Here is a 16,252-nt window from a genome sequence, read left to right on the forward strand (position 1 = left end):
ACTGTAAGTATTTAGTTGTAAGTAGAAATAAAAAATAAATAGAAAAAAAATTGTAATTTTATAGTAAAGTTATTCATAAACTAGTGATTCACACAATTTTTTAAAAATTCAAATTTAAACTATTTAAAATTTAAAACTAATGGCACTAACAGAAAGTTTATAATTTTTGTGACCTAAAAGCAAAAAGAAATCACTAAAAAACTGTAAGTATTTAGTTGTAAGTAGAAATAAAAAATAAATAGAAAAAATTCTAATTTTATAGTAAAGTTATTCATAAACTAGTGATTCACACAAATTTTTAAAAATTCAAATTTAAACTATTTAAAATTTAAAACTAATGGCACTAATAGAAAGTTTATAATTTTTGTGACCTAAAAGCAAAAAGAAATAAAAAATAAAAAACCAAAAAAATGTAGAAATAAAAAAGAAAAAACCAAAAAAAATGCCACCTACTGGGCCTCCACGGCCTGAATACGACTAGAAACCCTACATGGGCCAGGATTCAGGCCCGCAGAAGGCCCAATAGGCCCACAGGCAAAGCAGTGTCAAATTAGGCCCATAGGCCTGCAGTTCAGAGGAGTTCGAGAGGGAGGAGGCAGCAGAGCTTATAAACTGGTGTTGGGCGCTGTCAACTAGCGACGTGGGACTAAACTTTTGGGCGCGGGGCGCACAAGGGCATTGGTCCCGGTTGGTGGCACCAACCGGGACTAAAGGGGCCATTGGTCCCGGTTCTTGGCACCAACCATGACCATTGCCCCCCTTTAGTCCCGGTTGGTGCCACCAACCGGGACCAATGGCCTTCGCTTCCCGCCCTTTGGGCTGCCGAAAAGAGGCCTTTGGTCCCGGTTGGTGGCACCAACCGGGACTAAAGGGGGGCAATGGTCACGGTTGGTGCCACCAACCGGGACCAATGCTCTGGCTATATAAGCCGACACTTGCAAAAATTTTGGATTAGTTCTTCAACCCGCCCCAACGACGCCGCCAGGCTGCCCCTCTGCTCACCTCGCCGTCGCCGCCGTTGCCCCTGCCCCGCCCCCGAGCGCGCCCTGCCTCGCCGTCGTCCGCGGCCGCCCGTCCACCGCCCCTGATCACCCCCTGCGCCGCCGAGCACCCTCTGCGCCTCGCCCTCGACGCCGTTGTCCCTGCCCCGCCCCCGAGCGCGCCCTACCCCGCCGTCGTCGCCGGCCGCCCGTCCACCGCCCCCGAGCACCCCCTGCGCCCCCGAGCCCGTCCGCTGTCGCCCTCGCCCTCGCCCTCGCCGACCCCGAGCCCGTCCTCGTCGCCGTCGCCCCCGACGCCGGCCGCCCGCGTCTCCTCCCCGATCCCTCCGGGAGAGGTAGCTACCGCCTCCTCCCCCCTTCCTTCCTTCCCTGCTCCTGAATTTGCAGATGTATGTATGTATGTATGATGAATTTTGATATTTGTTCATATATATATACTGTAGATGTATGTATGTATGATGAATTTTGATATTTTTTTGTTCATATATACTGTTCATATATACTGTAGATATATGTATGATGAATTTTGATTTTTTTTGTTCATATATACTGTTCATATATACTGTAGATGTATGTATGATGAATTTTGATATTTTTTTGTTCATATATAATGTAGATGTATATGTATGTATGGAATGATATCGATGGATGTATGTATATAGAACATTCGTAGAAAATATAATGAGAGGAAGAAGAGGATAAAAAAGAAGAGGAATAAGAAAAGAAAAAAGAGGAGAAGAAAGAATAGAGGAGAAGATCTCCTCTATTCTTTCTTCTCCTCTTTTTTTTCTTCTTTTTTCTTCTTATTATTTATTTCTCCTCGTCTTCCTCTCCCCTCTCGGCGACTCTAGACCCCCTCTCGACCCTCGACCCCTAGGCGACCGTCGACCCCTCTCTTTTTTTTCTTCCTCTTCTTTTTTATCCTCTTCGAGAGGGTCGCCGAGCGGTAGAGGAGAAACCCTAAATAGAAAGTATCGTCGGTGTGAGATACATGTACCGTCGGTGTCGGACACTACACCCACATCCCACAAGTGGCGCGGGCTTCGACGCCCACGTCACTTGTGGGACGTGGATGTAGTGTCCGACACCGAAGGCCACATGTATCTCACACCCACGATACTTGCTAGCTATTTAGGGTTTCCTCTACCGAAAAGAAGAGGAGAAATAAATAAGAAGAAGAAAAAAGAAGAAAAAGAAGAGGAGAAGAAGAAAGGAATAGTGGAGAAGAAGAGAAAATAGAATATATTTTATTTTCTCTTTTCTCCACTATTCCTTTCTTCTTCTCCTCTTTTTTTTCTTCTTTTCTTCTTCTTCTTCTTCTTATTAGCCGGAAGTAGAGAGAGGTTTCCTAGTGTCAAAGTATTGAAGAAATCCATGCCTTCATCATTAGCCGGAAGTAACCAGGGCATGTTGGTACGAAGTTCTGCAAAGTTATTCTGGAATGGAGTCCCGGATAGAATAATCCGCTTTTTGGTACGAATTCAGCAAAGGCCTTCCAAATAGCGATATTCGGAAGGCTCTTGCTGAACTTTGTACCAAAAAGCGAATTATCCTATCTGGGACTCCGTTCCAGAACAACTTTGAAGAGCTTCGTACCATCATGCACATGTTACTTTCGCCTAATGATGAAGACATGGTTTTGTTGAATCCTTTGACACTAGGCAACCTCCCGACCACTCGGCGATCCTCTTGAACATGAGAGGAAGAAGAGGGTCGTCTAGGGGTCGAGGGTTCCAGGGTCGTCGAGGGTTCGAGGGGTCGAGGATCGCCGAGGGGTCGAGAGAGGTTTCCTAGTGTCAAAGTATTGAAGAAATCCATGCCTTCATCATTAGCCGGAAGTAACCAGGGCATGTTGGTACGAAGTTCTGCAAAGTTGTTTTGGAATGGAGTCCTGGATAGAATAATCCGCCTTTTGGTACCAATTCAGCAAAGGCCTTCCAAATAGCGATATTCGGAAGGCTCTTGCTGAACTTTGTACCAAAAGGCGGATTATCCTATCTGGGAGTCCGTTCCAGAACAACTTTGAAGAGCTTCGTACCATCATGCACATGTTACTTTCGCCTAATGATGAAGACATGGTTTTGTTGAATCCTGAGACACTACGCAACCTCCCGACCCCTCGGCGATCCTATCGAACATGAGAGGAAGAAGAGGATAAAAAAAGAAGAGGAAGAAGAAAATAAGAGGAGAAGAAAGAATAGAGGAGATCTTCTCCTCTATTCTTTCTTCTCCTCTTATTTTTCTTCTTCTTCCTCTTTTTTTTATCGGGAACGAGGGTCGTCGAGGGACATAGATGTAGTGTCGTCGTTGTCGATATATACCCCCTCCCGATAGCTTACTATGATTAGGTAGCTAGTTCTACGTTTGGCACTAATATATCCATCTATCATGTTTGAATAATAATTGCCATGTTGTAAATATTTGTAGAAACTATGGACACCGCCCTAGACGAAGCAACAAAAGAAGCGTTGTTGAGGGACATAATCGCAGAAGGAAGTGATGCCATCTCGTTGTTTCTCAACGAAACCGATGGTCTGGAAGGAGAGGGTGAACAAGCTGGTTACGGTGACCTAATGCCGGTGCAAGAAGAAGAACATGAGGACGGCTCCGGTGACTGAACCGAGTCCGGCCAGGTATATATATTAGTTAAGCCTATGCTGACTAGCTGATTGATGCATTCATTGTTTTGGTATGTACACATATTAATTAAGTCTTTGTTCTTTTTTCTAGCCCTCCGAATCGAGCACAACTTCGGTAAAGAGACGAGGCCCGAAGAAAAAGTTGAGCTCGGATGAAAAGTTTGAGATCATAGCAATCGCGCCCGACGGTCAACCTATTGAACCCCTCCGGACAAAGAGCGCATTTGTTGCTCAGTGCGGGGTTCTGGTTAGGGACAAGATCCCGATAAGCATCCAGCAATAGTTTAAGCCGGCTACAGAAGACCCTGAGGTCTCTTATGTCAATGATATGCAGAAAAATGATCTTTGGCTGAGCTGAAGTCAAATTTCACCCTACCGCCTGAGGATAATCCAGAGAACCCAGTTAAAGAGAAATTAATCAAGTCTTTTGCTCTGAAGAGGATGGCAGAACTATTCAGGAGGTGGAAAAAAGAGTTGAATAAGTTTGTCGAAAATAATGAGACACCAGAATTTAAGGGCAGATATGAGAATATCAGAGATCACTGGCCCGCATTTGTGGCCCACAAGACATCGGAAAAGAGTAAGAAGGTGTCGGCGACAAACAAGCAAAATGCTGCGAAGAAGAAGCTTCACCATCGCACGGGGTCAGGTGGCTACCTCGTAGCCCGGCCTAAGTGGTCCAAGACTGAGAATGATCTGGTTCATAAAGGGATCGAACCAGAGACAATTAACTGGCCAGACCGTTGCCGGACTTGGTTCTTCGGGGCTGGCGGAACACTGGACCCTGTAACAGGGAAGTGCATTTGGACGAACGATCAAATGGACATACCAGTCAGTAAGCTTAAGCAGTATATCGAAGCAGCGCAGGAAGGGACGTTCTTTCCAGACAGAGAGAACGACGAGCTCACAATGGCCCTCGGGAATCCTGAGCACCCTGGACGGACACGACGCACGCCAGGCTCCATTCCGTGGAAGGTTGGGTTTCCGGACGCAGGCGGTTACAAATCCCATGAGAGGATGAAAAAAGTGCAGCAGACCCAAATGCAGGCGCTGCAAGCAAGGGTAGACGCGATAGAGGAATGAGAAGCAAATCGCAGCAAACGTACTTCCGAAGCCTCCCCCGAAGCTACCCCGCCATCTCAGCGCAGAAGCAGCGTGGCTTCCACCGAGCTGCTTCAGCCGGAGCATGCCTTGACGGCTCCTGCCAGCTATCCCGTGGATGCTATAACAGAGTCTCAAAATTGCCACCTTATGACGCAATGGATGAATTTGAAGGTCAAGGCGGCTGTTGGCTCTGTTTTTCCTACTGAACCCGGCGCAACTTTTCACTGCCGACCGATTCCAGAAGGATATGCTAGGGTGATGGTGGATGAGATAACGGAGGGATTTGAGGACCTCCAGCTTGACCACCCTACCGGTGAAGGGGAGACTCGGCTGGGGTCTGCTCTGAAGACTCCATGCCTATGGCGGAAGGAGCTCATCAACCTTCCGAACTGGACGCCACCGCCTCCTCCTCCTCCGGCGAGTCAGGGCACTCCGCCTCCACCGCCTCCTCCTCCGGCGAGTGACGATCAGGGCCCTCGGCCGGCTCCTTCTCCGGCGCGCGGCGGCACTCCGCCTCCTTCTCTGCCTACGCCGACGCGCCCGAGCAGCCAGCCTCCTCCTTCTCCGCCTCGTCAGCAAGGGCGGAAGAGACCTGCCGCCGCTCCAGCTGCTCCGGCGCGTCGTAGTCCTTCTCCTCCGCCTCTTAAGCAAGTAAAGAAGACAACCGCTACGTCTGCTCGGTCGGCGTCTAGCAGTACAACCAGAGGCGGGAGGACATACAGATTCGGTCCTTCTCTGAAGACTCCAGAGAAGTTACCATACGAGAGGACCCAGGAGGAGAACGCCGAGATCGCGCGAGAAGAAGTGAAGAAATTCTTTGAAGGGGTGAAAGCAAAGAAACATCCACCTCCGGAGGAGAAGGTAGATCGGGTGAAAGTGAAGCGCACTCTGGCTGCCCTGACAAAACCACCGAAGTCTGATTCGCCGAAAGGAAACTATGACCGCATTATTGGAAAGGAATTTGCCGAAGCGGAGCGGTCCGGAAGTACTGTCAGTGATCAAAGGCTGAAAGAACGACGAGCTGGGAAACAAATTGCCCAGCTCGGCGAACAAGCGAAGCAATCGTGCCCCCCGCTTAAGGTGCCTAGCCACAACGTCGCTAATGATCCGAGGATGGTGCCCGGTTATAGCAATCTTGCAGATTACCTGCCCGACGATGTACATTATGAACCCATGGATGTGCAGATACAAAGATACGAGTACGGGAAGCCTCTCGTCAAAGATGAAAGATCTCTATCAACGATGATGCGAAGATTGCATGATTGGTACTTGAAAATCTGCAGAGACTCTGGGGGGAGGAGTACTTTGTATTTGAAAGTTAAAAAGGAGCATGACCTCATTGGAATTGATCTGTTGCCTGTTCCATTTGAGGAGTTCTATCAGTTTTTCAATCAATTGGCCCTCGATAAAGCAACTGTCACCTGCTACTATCTGTAAGTAGTACTACTTCTGTCATTAAGTTTCTCTATATAGCTTAGCTCTTTCATTGCATGTATTTATAATCATCCTCACTATATTATGCAGATTGAAGATCATCGAATTGAAGAAAAGACAAGTCGGTGATATTGGGTTCATTAACACATATCTCATAGATGCAACTCAGGTTAAATTTCATGCCGCAGAAACCGAGGCCAGCATGCTACAATCGTTGATAATAAATCAAAACAAAGATATAATACTCTTTCCTTACAACTTCAAGTGAGTGTTACTGTCTTGTGCGTATTCGGTTTCCCTTATATATTAGTCAAGGTTATAGTAATGTAATTGATGAGTTATGCATGCGTGTACAGTTTCCACTATATTCTCCTACATATTAAGCTTGAGCAGGGACTAGTAACCGTCTTAGACTCAAGACGAAAAGATCCCAAGGACCATGCAGACATGACTCAAATACTCGAGAAGTAAATTAAATCGATCATTATCCACCATATCAACAACTTTGTTCATTTCCTGATATATCAAGTAATTGTTTTCTTTGTCCGGCAGGGTTTGAAGAAAATTCACCAGAAAAGCTCCGGGACTGCCGAAGGAGCTGCAATTTAGACACCCGAAAGTAAGTACTAGCTATAGTAGCATTTTAAGCGCATCTACTAGTCATTCAAGCGCTAGTTTCATCAATACCATTTGGCATTCTTGCTTATCAGTTTGATTAACCTCTATTTCTTGTAAAGTGGTTGTGGCAGGAACAAGGGAATGATTTCTGTGGATACTATGTTTGCGAGTCCATCCGCCACACGACCTGTGAGCGGTGCTACACTGACGAACAATATGAAGTACGTAAATAACAACATTTACAATTTTATTTTATTACCATCATTTGTGTTGAGTTTCATTCATTCATATATATATGTATTGACCCCCTTCTTTAAATTAGATGTTTCGGAAGCGGGATGAACTCCTAGCACCAGCTCGCATGCGAGGAATTCAAGAGGAATTGGCGGCATTCTTTCTTGACCACGTGATCCCTGAAGACGGAGAATTCTATGTTGACCCTGAGTCCGTATGATTATATTTGTAAGAGATAATTACTGTATATATGTAGCCGGTAGTGTCAGATAGATATACGAGAACTTGTTGTTCGACCAATCTCTCGGAGAAGGAGAGGTGGTCGATATCACTTCTCTCTGTATGCATATATGTTCATCACGATCTTCTGTTTCCTTCGTTTGCTTACTAGCTAGCCAGCGTGTCTAGTCCTCTCTATACGTATGTATAATACGTAGCGTCGACCAAGTACGGACATAAGAGAGGACACTTCTCTCTAGTAATTATAGCTAGCTAACACAATATATGAAACACCTAAATTAACCCCCCAAAACCCCCAACCCCCCCCCTTTCAAAAAAAAACCCAGCCACAGAAATGCTGACGCGTGGATGCCTATTGGTCCTGGTTGGTGCCACCAACCGGGACCAAAGGGTCTCCTGACTGGGCTCTGCGCACTGCCCACGTGGAGGGCCTTTAGTCCCGGTTCTGGATTGAACCGGAACTAAAGGGGGAGGTATTAGTACCGACACGGCCCTTACGAACCGGGACTATAGGCCCTTTTTCTACCAGTGCAAGGTGCATGAGAGGAATACCATGATATTTTCTTTAACTTGCAGATCTCCCATCCACTTTTGTGTACGACAACCAAGGCATCAAGAAAGAAAAACATGCATTCCCGGCGTCTCCCATCTGGTCGCTGCACCGTCGTTCACCTTGCTCCAGTAAATCTCTCCTCCCATGGCTCAAATTTTCTTCAGCCCGTCCTCAATCTATGTAGTACCAGATCAATGGCTTTCCAAAGAGTATACAACAAAACCATCAGTTAACTACTTTACATTGGTAAAGAAATATAACCATTGGAAACTCAATGTATTGGCGGCGTACCTTCATGAGGTAGGCACATGAGAGGCCTGATATGGCGAAGAACCTGTGCCATTGACACCTTTGACACAACCATCTCCGTCCAAAAGGGGCAACATCGACATGGAAATCCATGAAGTAGCATTAAGAAGCTAGCATTCTTCGCTCCGGCCTTTTCTCAAACATTTAAATTATGAACAACGACAATTTCATCTCATAGTCAATATCTGCAGTTTTAAAATGTGGAAAAGAAAGAAAAAGAGAGAGAATCACCTACATAACATCATGCAAACATGGGTAAATAATCATTAGCTACAAAATTTTGATCATTGACAAAACTGTGAAGCTTCATTTAACGCTTTCTCTCTAGCCTTTCAGAGAAAAAGACGGATAATGAAAAGCCAATATGAGCCTTGAAATCACACATCAATTTCTAACTAAGACATGAAATGCTAAGCATTTAAATCCTCTGGTATATGTAACTAATTATTTATTATTAAGTAACATCAGACTGTAAAGATGGTTCTAGGGTTATTCTTGCAGTTCTGCATTATAGAAACTTATCTCACAAATACAGAACTTCCCTTGTACAACAGTCAGTTTATATGTTGGGTAGATATCCAAACCCAAAAATTGAAGCCAAACACAAGGATTTACTCCAACTTCCTCCCGTAATCCTGAATCAGTCACTGAACAATGCAACATGAGCATCCCACGAAGGACAATCAAATTCTATTTTAAAAAAAAATTAAAACATGGTAAAACCACACAAAATATTAGTTCTAGTTATGTTCCACCAGCAAGAAAAGTACATATAGAAGTAAGTCATATCTGTGGATCAAGAACATATGGAAGCATTACACTGAACCCAAATATTCAATGATGCATCAAATTCTAATTTTTTTCAACAATTAAAACATGGTAAAACCACACAAAATATTAGTTCTAGTTATGTTCCACCAGCAAGAAAAGTACATATAGAAGTAAGTCATATCGGGGGATCAAGAACATATGGAAGCATTGTCACTGAACCCAAATATGCAATGATGTCTTTTTTCTTCCTATCCTACTTCAACCTCAGTGACTCCATTGGAGTAAAGACCTGGCAAACAAATGGTGCGGTTGCTAATTTGACACCAACACAACTACCAAATCAAATAAGTCCAAGTTCTTCCGAAGCAAAGAATGTGCATGACGGTGGATGACATGTTCAACGAGTAGACTCTGGTCATCAGCCACCACCGTCATTGACCCAGAGCTCCTCGTCGGCCGAGTGCGTCACCTCCACAACATCTGGCGTGACCCTCCTTTGACAGGTGATGGCCACCGACATCCATACAACGGTTAGTACACAAGGTCAATTCTATATTTCTTCTGCCCATACAAGAATATGCAAACAAGTCAAGTTCATTCAAAAATCGGCAGCTCACTTCTGTTATTACAACAACAGCAGGTCACTTCATTCAGACAACAATAGCAACACAGATCAATATTGTGACAAGGATGTAAAAATAAAATAAGAGAGTTAAAGAGAGAGGGGGGTGACAACCTTGCTGACGCCGGCGTTCGTCTTTCCCTTTGTCTAAGAAAAGTGAGGAGTGCGGTGTCGGCACCAACACAGAGAGCGGCGGTAGGAGGGTGCCGACCAAAGACTCATATGAGCTAGCGATGAGCTTGCACTGTTGTTGTCCGACACGGCGTCCGCACCAATGACATACTCGCCAGAGATGAGTCGGATGACCGAGATCGAGTAACTGACCCCCTAGAGACGGGCGGGGCCGCTGACGCCGGCGAGGGCGAGGGCCAGGTTTGGCTCGGCAGACCGCTCGACCAAAATGAGGTGACTTACGCATTGTCTTCACGTGGGTGGCCTCGACTCTTGCACCAGCACGGGATGGTTCGGGCTAGAAGGCGGAGGGAAGAGCGGCGGGGCCGCCGGCGATGGCGGTGAGGGCGAGCGCGAGGATTGGCGCAAGGGACCCCTTGACCTCGATAAGATGATAACACGGCTTATGCCATTGCCTTCACGTGGGCGGCCTGGGCTCCTGCACCGGCGCTACGGTTTGGGCTAAACGGCGGAGGGAAGAGGGGCGGGGTCGACGGCGATGGCGAGGGCGAGGATTGGATCGAGGGACTCCTCGGTGTGGGCTCCTTCACCGGCGCGGCAGTTCGGGCTGGACGGCCGAGGGATTTTTCTCGGTAGACAGATGGGATCGGGAGATGGGGTGAGGGACGTGGGTGCCTGATCGTGGTTGTTTTTTGTACGTGGGTTTCTTTTTATTTTTATCATGGGGGAAGTGGGAATCGTTTTATCGTGCAGGGTAAGTGAGAATTGTACGAGGGATGTGGGAGGTCGAACCATCACGACGTTCGATTCTCCTTTAATAATAAAGATTCAAGAGATATAGGTCATCCCAAGCAAAACAGAAAATTATATCTAATAAATCAAACAAAGCATTGTCATGTGTTTGATTATTTAAATAGATTTTTTGAAGCATGGTTCAAGAAATAAATCACTTAAAAAATGAATCTATGAAAAATAATAATATGAAAACTCTCAGGTTGTGATAGGTGTCGCAACATGCAATGAGCCACTTATTAGCACCAAGAGAGGTGAAAAGTGACCTTTGGAATAGACAACCCTTAACTGGTGGTTTCGAAAATAGAATAGGGGCAGAGGGAGCAGCCTAAAAGTGTGCTACCTATATCTCGCTCTTACAGCGAGATGGAAGAAGCTATCGCCTAAAGGGTTTTTTCTTGCATACCTACTGCGCTAGTCCGGTTTTTTCTCGCTCGGTGTAGGTTTCGTTGTTTCTTTTTCTTCTGTCTATTCATTGGTTGGACTGATCTGGTTTTTATCCTTTTTCTTTCTTTTTTTTCTTTACTGTTTCTTTGATTTTCAATGTTTTTTTCTTTTCTTCAATTTTCTTTATTTCTTTCTTGGTATTCATCAGGTTCTATTGTTATTCTGTGTTTCTTTCTCGCTTTTTACTGTTCTCAATTCTTTTGCATATGTTTTCTTTGGTTTTTCTTTTTCTTTTTTTCTTTAGCTTTCTTTGTTATTTTTATGTTTGCATTGGTTTTCTTCCTTATTCTTTGTTACGTTGTCGGTTTTCACTGTTTGCACTCTTCAAATCACCAGACTCACGATAATGTGGCTAGTCGCGACCCAACGTCATCTTGCGACACAGAAAGCTCAGAGGTGTACCGAAGCATACTCGCGGCAATGAAAGCGATAGAGGACCTTCAGGAAGTCACCCATACTTATAATGTTCTGTCACTGGCTAGGCTCTTCCCTGGAGAGGATGGCGAAGCTTATTCTAGTGCCGTAACTTCTGGGAGCCCGTTGTTAGATTCCTTGACGCATTCCCAGGTTGAAGATGCAGATAAGCAAGTGTAAAAAAAGTCTCCCTTATGTATACAAAAAAATTTAAAATGTATATAAAAAAACTAGACATCAAAACCATATATTTGACAAAATGTTAATAATGTATTGAAAAAATGTTCAACATGTACAAAAATTGTTTAAGATGTACACGAAAAATATTAAATGTGTATAAAAATGTTCCGATTACATTAGAAAAAAGAAAATAAAAAAGTATGAACACTTACAAATAAACAAAGAAAAACGAGAAAGAAACAAAAATATCTGCAACTCCATTTATTTTGCTGGTGAGCACATGAAACCAAGTTAACATTGCAACTAGATTCTTTTGCTTGGGTGTAGATGCAACATATGCATATTGTTATATTTCTGTTCGGAGCAACAAATCATTACCCCTTAAATGGTTGGTTTTGGCATCTGAATTATTGCCACAAGGATAGTCTCCTTTTTATTTATTGTTGAGCTTTAAGTTCCCTTTGCATTTTACTACTTCTACGAGTCTGAACCCCACCAGAATGTTTTGTACATAAATTGCATAATCAAAATCACTGTATGAGCCAACTTAAAAGAAAGTCACCGTACGAGTGTTTTTTCTTTGAGGGTACACCGTATGAGTGGTTTGCTGAAGCCGAACATCAGTGGCTATACAAAAACCTTGAGAAACAGAGAGACTGTATACAACTCCTTTCAAATCAAATCAGCTAAATGTCACACACACTTTCTTCCTACAGCTCCAAAACTCCAAGCATCCAAATAAAACATGACTTATGGTCACACATTTCAAAGACTGGCTAAACATCCAGATTATTGGTGTTATAGCAGTTCTATCATTTACACTTATCATGGGAGATTCAAAATAGCATGCAAAGACTGATTATTATCCACCGCGTCGCTCCGCTTCCGCGTTATGGTCAGTTTGAGCAGAGCTCTGCTCCTTTGATTGCACCTCTTTGTCATTCTTGTCAGCATCTTCTACCTGGGAATCTGTCATGGAATCTGATAACGAGCTCTCAGATGTTATGGCGCCAGAACATGCTTCGCCATCCTCTCCATGGAAGAACCTAGCCAGAGACAGGGCATTGTAGGTAGAGCTGGCTTTCTTAAGGCCCTCTATCGCTTTCATTGCTGCGAGTGTGCTTCGGTACACCTCCGAGGTTTCTGCGTCGCAAGATGAAGCTGGGTCACGACTAGCCGCATCATTATGAGCCTGATGCTTTGAAGAGGAACCAGACTCGAGTACTTCATCTTCAACAGGGAAAAGGATTTCAAGATTAGCCTCACATTCTCGAACAAGTCTTGTTAACGGTTCGGTGGTGAAAAATGGTTGGTGGCGAGCTCGCTGAGTGAAAGGTAGGCTGAGCACGCCGCCTGTTCTTTTGTCATACTTCTTCAGTATCTTCACTAGCCCTGTATGCACCAAGTGTCATGATGTTAGCTAGAAAGCGTACTGTTGGTAGGACACTGAAGGTTGGCTAACTTGGTTTCGTGTGCTCACCAGCAAAGTTCAGGGAGCTGTAGGTCTGCAGAAGTATCATTTCGCCGTGGATAAGCACGAAATCTCTACGTATCTCTAACATTTCTTCAGTGAACTCAGTTTTGGATGTAAAAGCACCATTCTTCTTCGCTTTGACTCGCTCAATCCTCTCCTTTAGCACCTAGAGACAAGCAAACTGACGAGTGAAAATAAAAGAAATTGGTATACCACAACTACCTGCTACTGTACTACCTAAGCCCCAAAATAACCCATGTACAATAAACGAAAAATGCCAACAATGGACAATAACATTCACAGATTGTGGGATTTCAAAAATAGGAAGGGAATCTCTCCCAAGCGCTCATGAGAACTTTATCAAGAATGTCGCTTCATGTTGTTAGGACAATCATCTTCGCAACACCTCACATGTTATTAGATTCTATTGATCCAACAACACCAGACTGTGAGTTACGTAAGGACAAAACCATGTGACAGCACAACGAAATAGATGCTCTCAGCAGGATGCTGAGAACTAATATGAAGACAAGAACTGAAGCATAAAGAGACCCTTTAGGCCTTTCACCAGATAAGTTCAGAAGTATGGATTTTACTAAAGCCTGGAATGCTAAACCATCTAAACTGCTCAGTCCCGTCATATAAGATGTCATTACAACCAATATGTGAGTATATCAGTTGTAACGACATCTTATATTACGGGACGGAGGGAGTAGTAAATTTACTTCTTTAGGCAAGGCCAAGTGCTGTTGTTTATATTGGTTTCGGGTCTCGGTTTACTAGAATTACTGGAACTAGGTTTGCTACTCACCTAGTTACCAGTCACTGACATTTCAGCAGACTCTGTCTCATAATGAGCACTGACAAACCTAAGTGGCAAACTATAAATTCCATTCTTGTGCGAATGGATTCGCTGATCATTCATATATGGGTCATTGGTAAACATGACATAATGACAACTACGTGACTGGAACCTTAATATGCCTAAGTCACTTTGGTCATGTTCGCTAAGCTTATGCAGAATGTTGACATTTTCAGCTCATCACTTAAATGGGGAGTATCACTGCACAATAAAATTCAGAGTACCGGATTTGACGGCTTCTCTGATCGACATAACCATAACATAGAGAGCTTGCCCCTGTCATGCAGAAAGGCGCATGTCCAAAGACCATGAACATATGCTTAAAGTGCTAAATACCAGACAGTCACTTAAAGATTAAACCATGTCACAACAGGAGGCTCAGTCAAATGATCAGAAGTAATATGCAGTCAAGAACTGAAGGTGACAGTGCAAGATACTTTCAAGTTCCAACAGGAGGTTCAGTCAAATGATCAGAACTAATATGCAGTCAAGAACGGAAGCATAAAGAGACTGTTCAGATTTCAGCAGATAAGTTCAGAAGTATTTTTTTTAACTAGTCTGAAATGTTAAACGATCTAGACTGCTCAATCAGCTGTGCTTGTATGATCCATAAAAAAAGGGTAAATTTAGTTCTTCGGGCAAGGCCAGGTGCTGTTGTTTACATTGGTTCGGGTCTCGGTTTACAAGAATTGTTGGGACTGGATTTGCTACTCACCTAGTCACCTGTAACCGGCATTTAAGCAAACTCGGTCATAATGAACACTGAACAAACCTCAGTGGCAGCTTTAAACTCCATTATCGTGCGGGTGTTCACTAATCACATATGGGTCATTAGTTAAACGTGACAATAACGACATCTGCGTGACTGCAACCTTAATATGCCTAAGCCGTGTTGAGCATGTTCAACAAGCCTATGTGCAGTGCTGACATTTTCAGGCCATTTAACTTAACAGGGGGGGTATCAGTGGACAACTAAATTCAGAGTACCAGGTTTGATGGCTTTTCTGATGGATATATAGTCATAGAGTGATTGCCTGCCCCTGTCGTACAGAAAGGGGCATGCCATCGATTTCGCCTATAATGAACAAACAACACAAACATTTTATCCACCGAAGTTACTATGACAAGCAGCCAAAGAAGCCCAGCTTGCAGTTGCAATTAAAGGAATCACAAGTGGCCAATTACTCCTCGCTGGCCGAACCAAATCACGGTTTAATGCTGCCACTGATTCATCACTACTATCCAAAAAAATAAAAATAAAAATCTTATAGACATCCTAAACTCGAGAGATTCACATGCGGTGACCAATTTCATTCCCCGGCACGGTACATAACAAAAATCCCCACGATCCAAGTCCCGGCCCGCGACGGCCCTACCTAGGCTCCGTCCCGCACGCGTCGGCGCGGCGAGTAGACGACGGCTGCAGGAAGGGGAGCAGGGCGGAGGCGGGGGATGGGGAGGGGGAGGGTTGGTTGGGGTACCTGGAGGCGGATGACGTACCACTCCTCCCGCTCCATGTAGAAGTCGTTGAGCTTGTGGAGCTCGACGTCGAGGATCCGGGCGAACCAGTCCCCGAGGCCGGGCGGGGGCGGGGGCGGGGGCGGGGGCAGGGGAGGCAGAGGCTGGTCGGCGACGAGGGCGTCGGGGGGGAGCGTCTTGATGAGCTTCTTGAGCGCCTTGTAGGCGAGGTACTTGTCCTTCCAGTCCGGCAGCGTGCCCTCCAGGTGGCTCCGGAAATCCTTGCCGAACTTCATCTCCTCTCCCGTCCCGGGAAAATTCTCGGATTAGGAATGTCGTGGGTGGTGGCTGCGATGGCGAGGAGGAGGAAGAAGAAGGTGGGGAGGGAGCGGGCCGGGCCGGGCGGATGATTGGGGCGTGGGTCGCTGTCGGGCGGGCCCGGGGGTTATTCGGCCTCGGTGGGCGCGTGGGTCCCTTTCTTCTCCTTGCTCGTCGTCTCGTTCCGCTTGGCTGATGCCGCCGCCGGTCGCCGCTTCGGCGTTAAAAAAACAATTTGGGTTTTGTTTGGGCCCGGCCCTTTGGACCCGGCCAGATTCCCGGTCCGAAAAAAGAAAAACAGAGGAATCTCTTTTCCTCCCAAAACAGCGGCTACGTGTGTGACCAATTGGGGAATTTCAGAAGCGGAGGAAAGAAACCTCTTGAAACTAGGGGCGGTGAAAGCCAGCCAGCCATTTCGACGGTTTCGTCGTAGCGAGCAGACGCCTCGATCGATCCAAACGAGGCCACATCGGACCGGCGTCCGTGCCCGCAGCTTTGTTTGTGTGGGAATCAAAATCCACCGTGTGCATACATTTTAGGACCGAGGAACAGCGAATCAATTTGTGATTGGATGGTTATAAGGATCGTGGTATCCCCAGTCCACTAGAGTTCAGTTCAAATCCTGATACTCGCGTTTATAGGGATGAGTA

At 45.3% G+C, this 16,252-nt stretch overlaps 1 protein-coding gene across 1 annotated transcript; it reads right to left on the bottom strand.

The window, feature by feature from the left end:
* Nucleotides 1–12,130: 12,130 nt before the first annotated feature.
* On the bottom strand, nt 12,131–15,703 carry SPX4 (SPX domain-containing protein 4). The gene is made up of 3 exons (XM_048716675.2): nt 15,308–15,703; nt 12,971–13,130; nt 12,131–12,882 (listed from the first exon to the last, which is right to left on the bottom strand). Exons 1-3 carry the CDS (start codon nt 15,578–15,580, stop codon nt 12,353–12,355), a joined length of 963 nt encoding a protein of 320 aa, XP_048572632.1. The 5' UTR covers nt 15,581–15,703; the 3' UTR covers nt 12,131–12,352.
* Nucleotides 15,704–16,252: the final 549 nt, after the last annotated feature.

This window comes from Triticum urartu, chromosome 4A, assembly GCF_056163025.1.
Source record: "Triticum urartu cultivar PI428250 chromosome 4A, HENAU_Tu73, whole genome shotgun sequence".
NCBI lineage: Eukaryota > Viridiplantae > Streptophyta > Magnoliopsida > Poales > Poaceae > Triticum > Triticum urartu.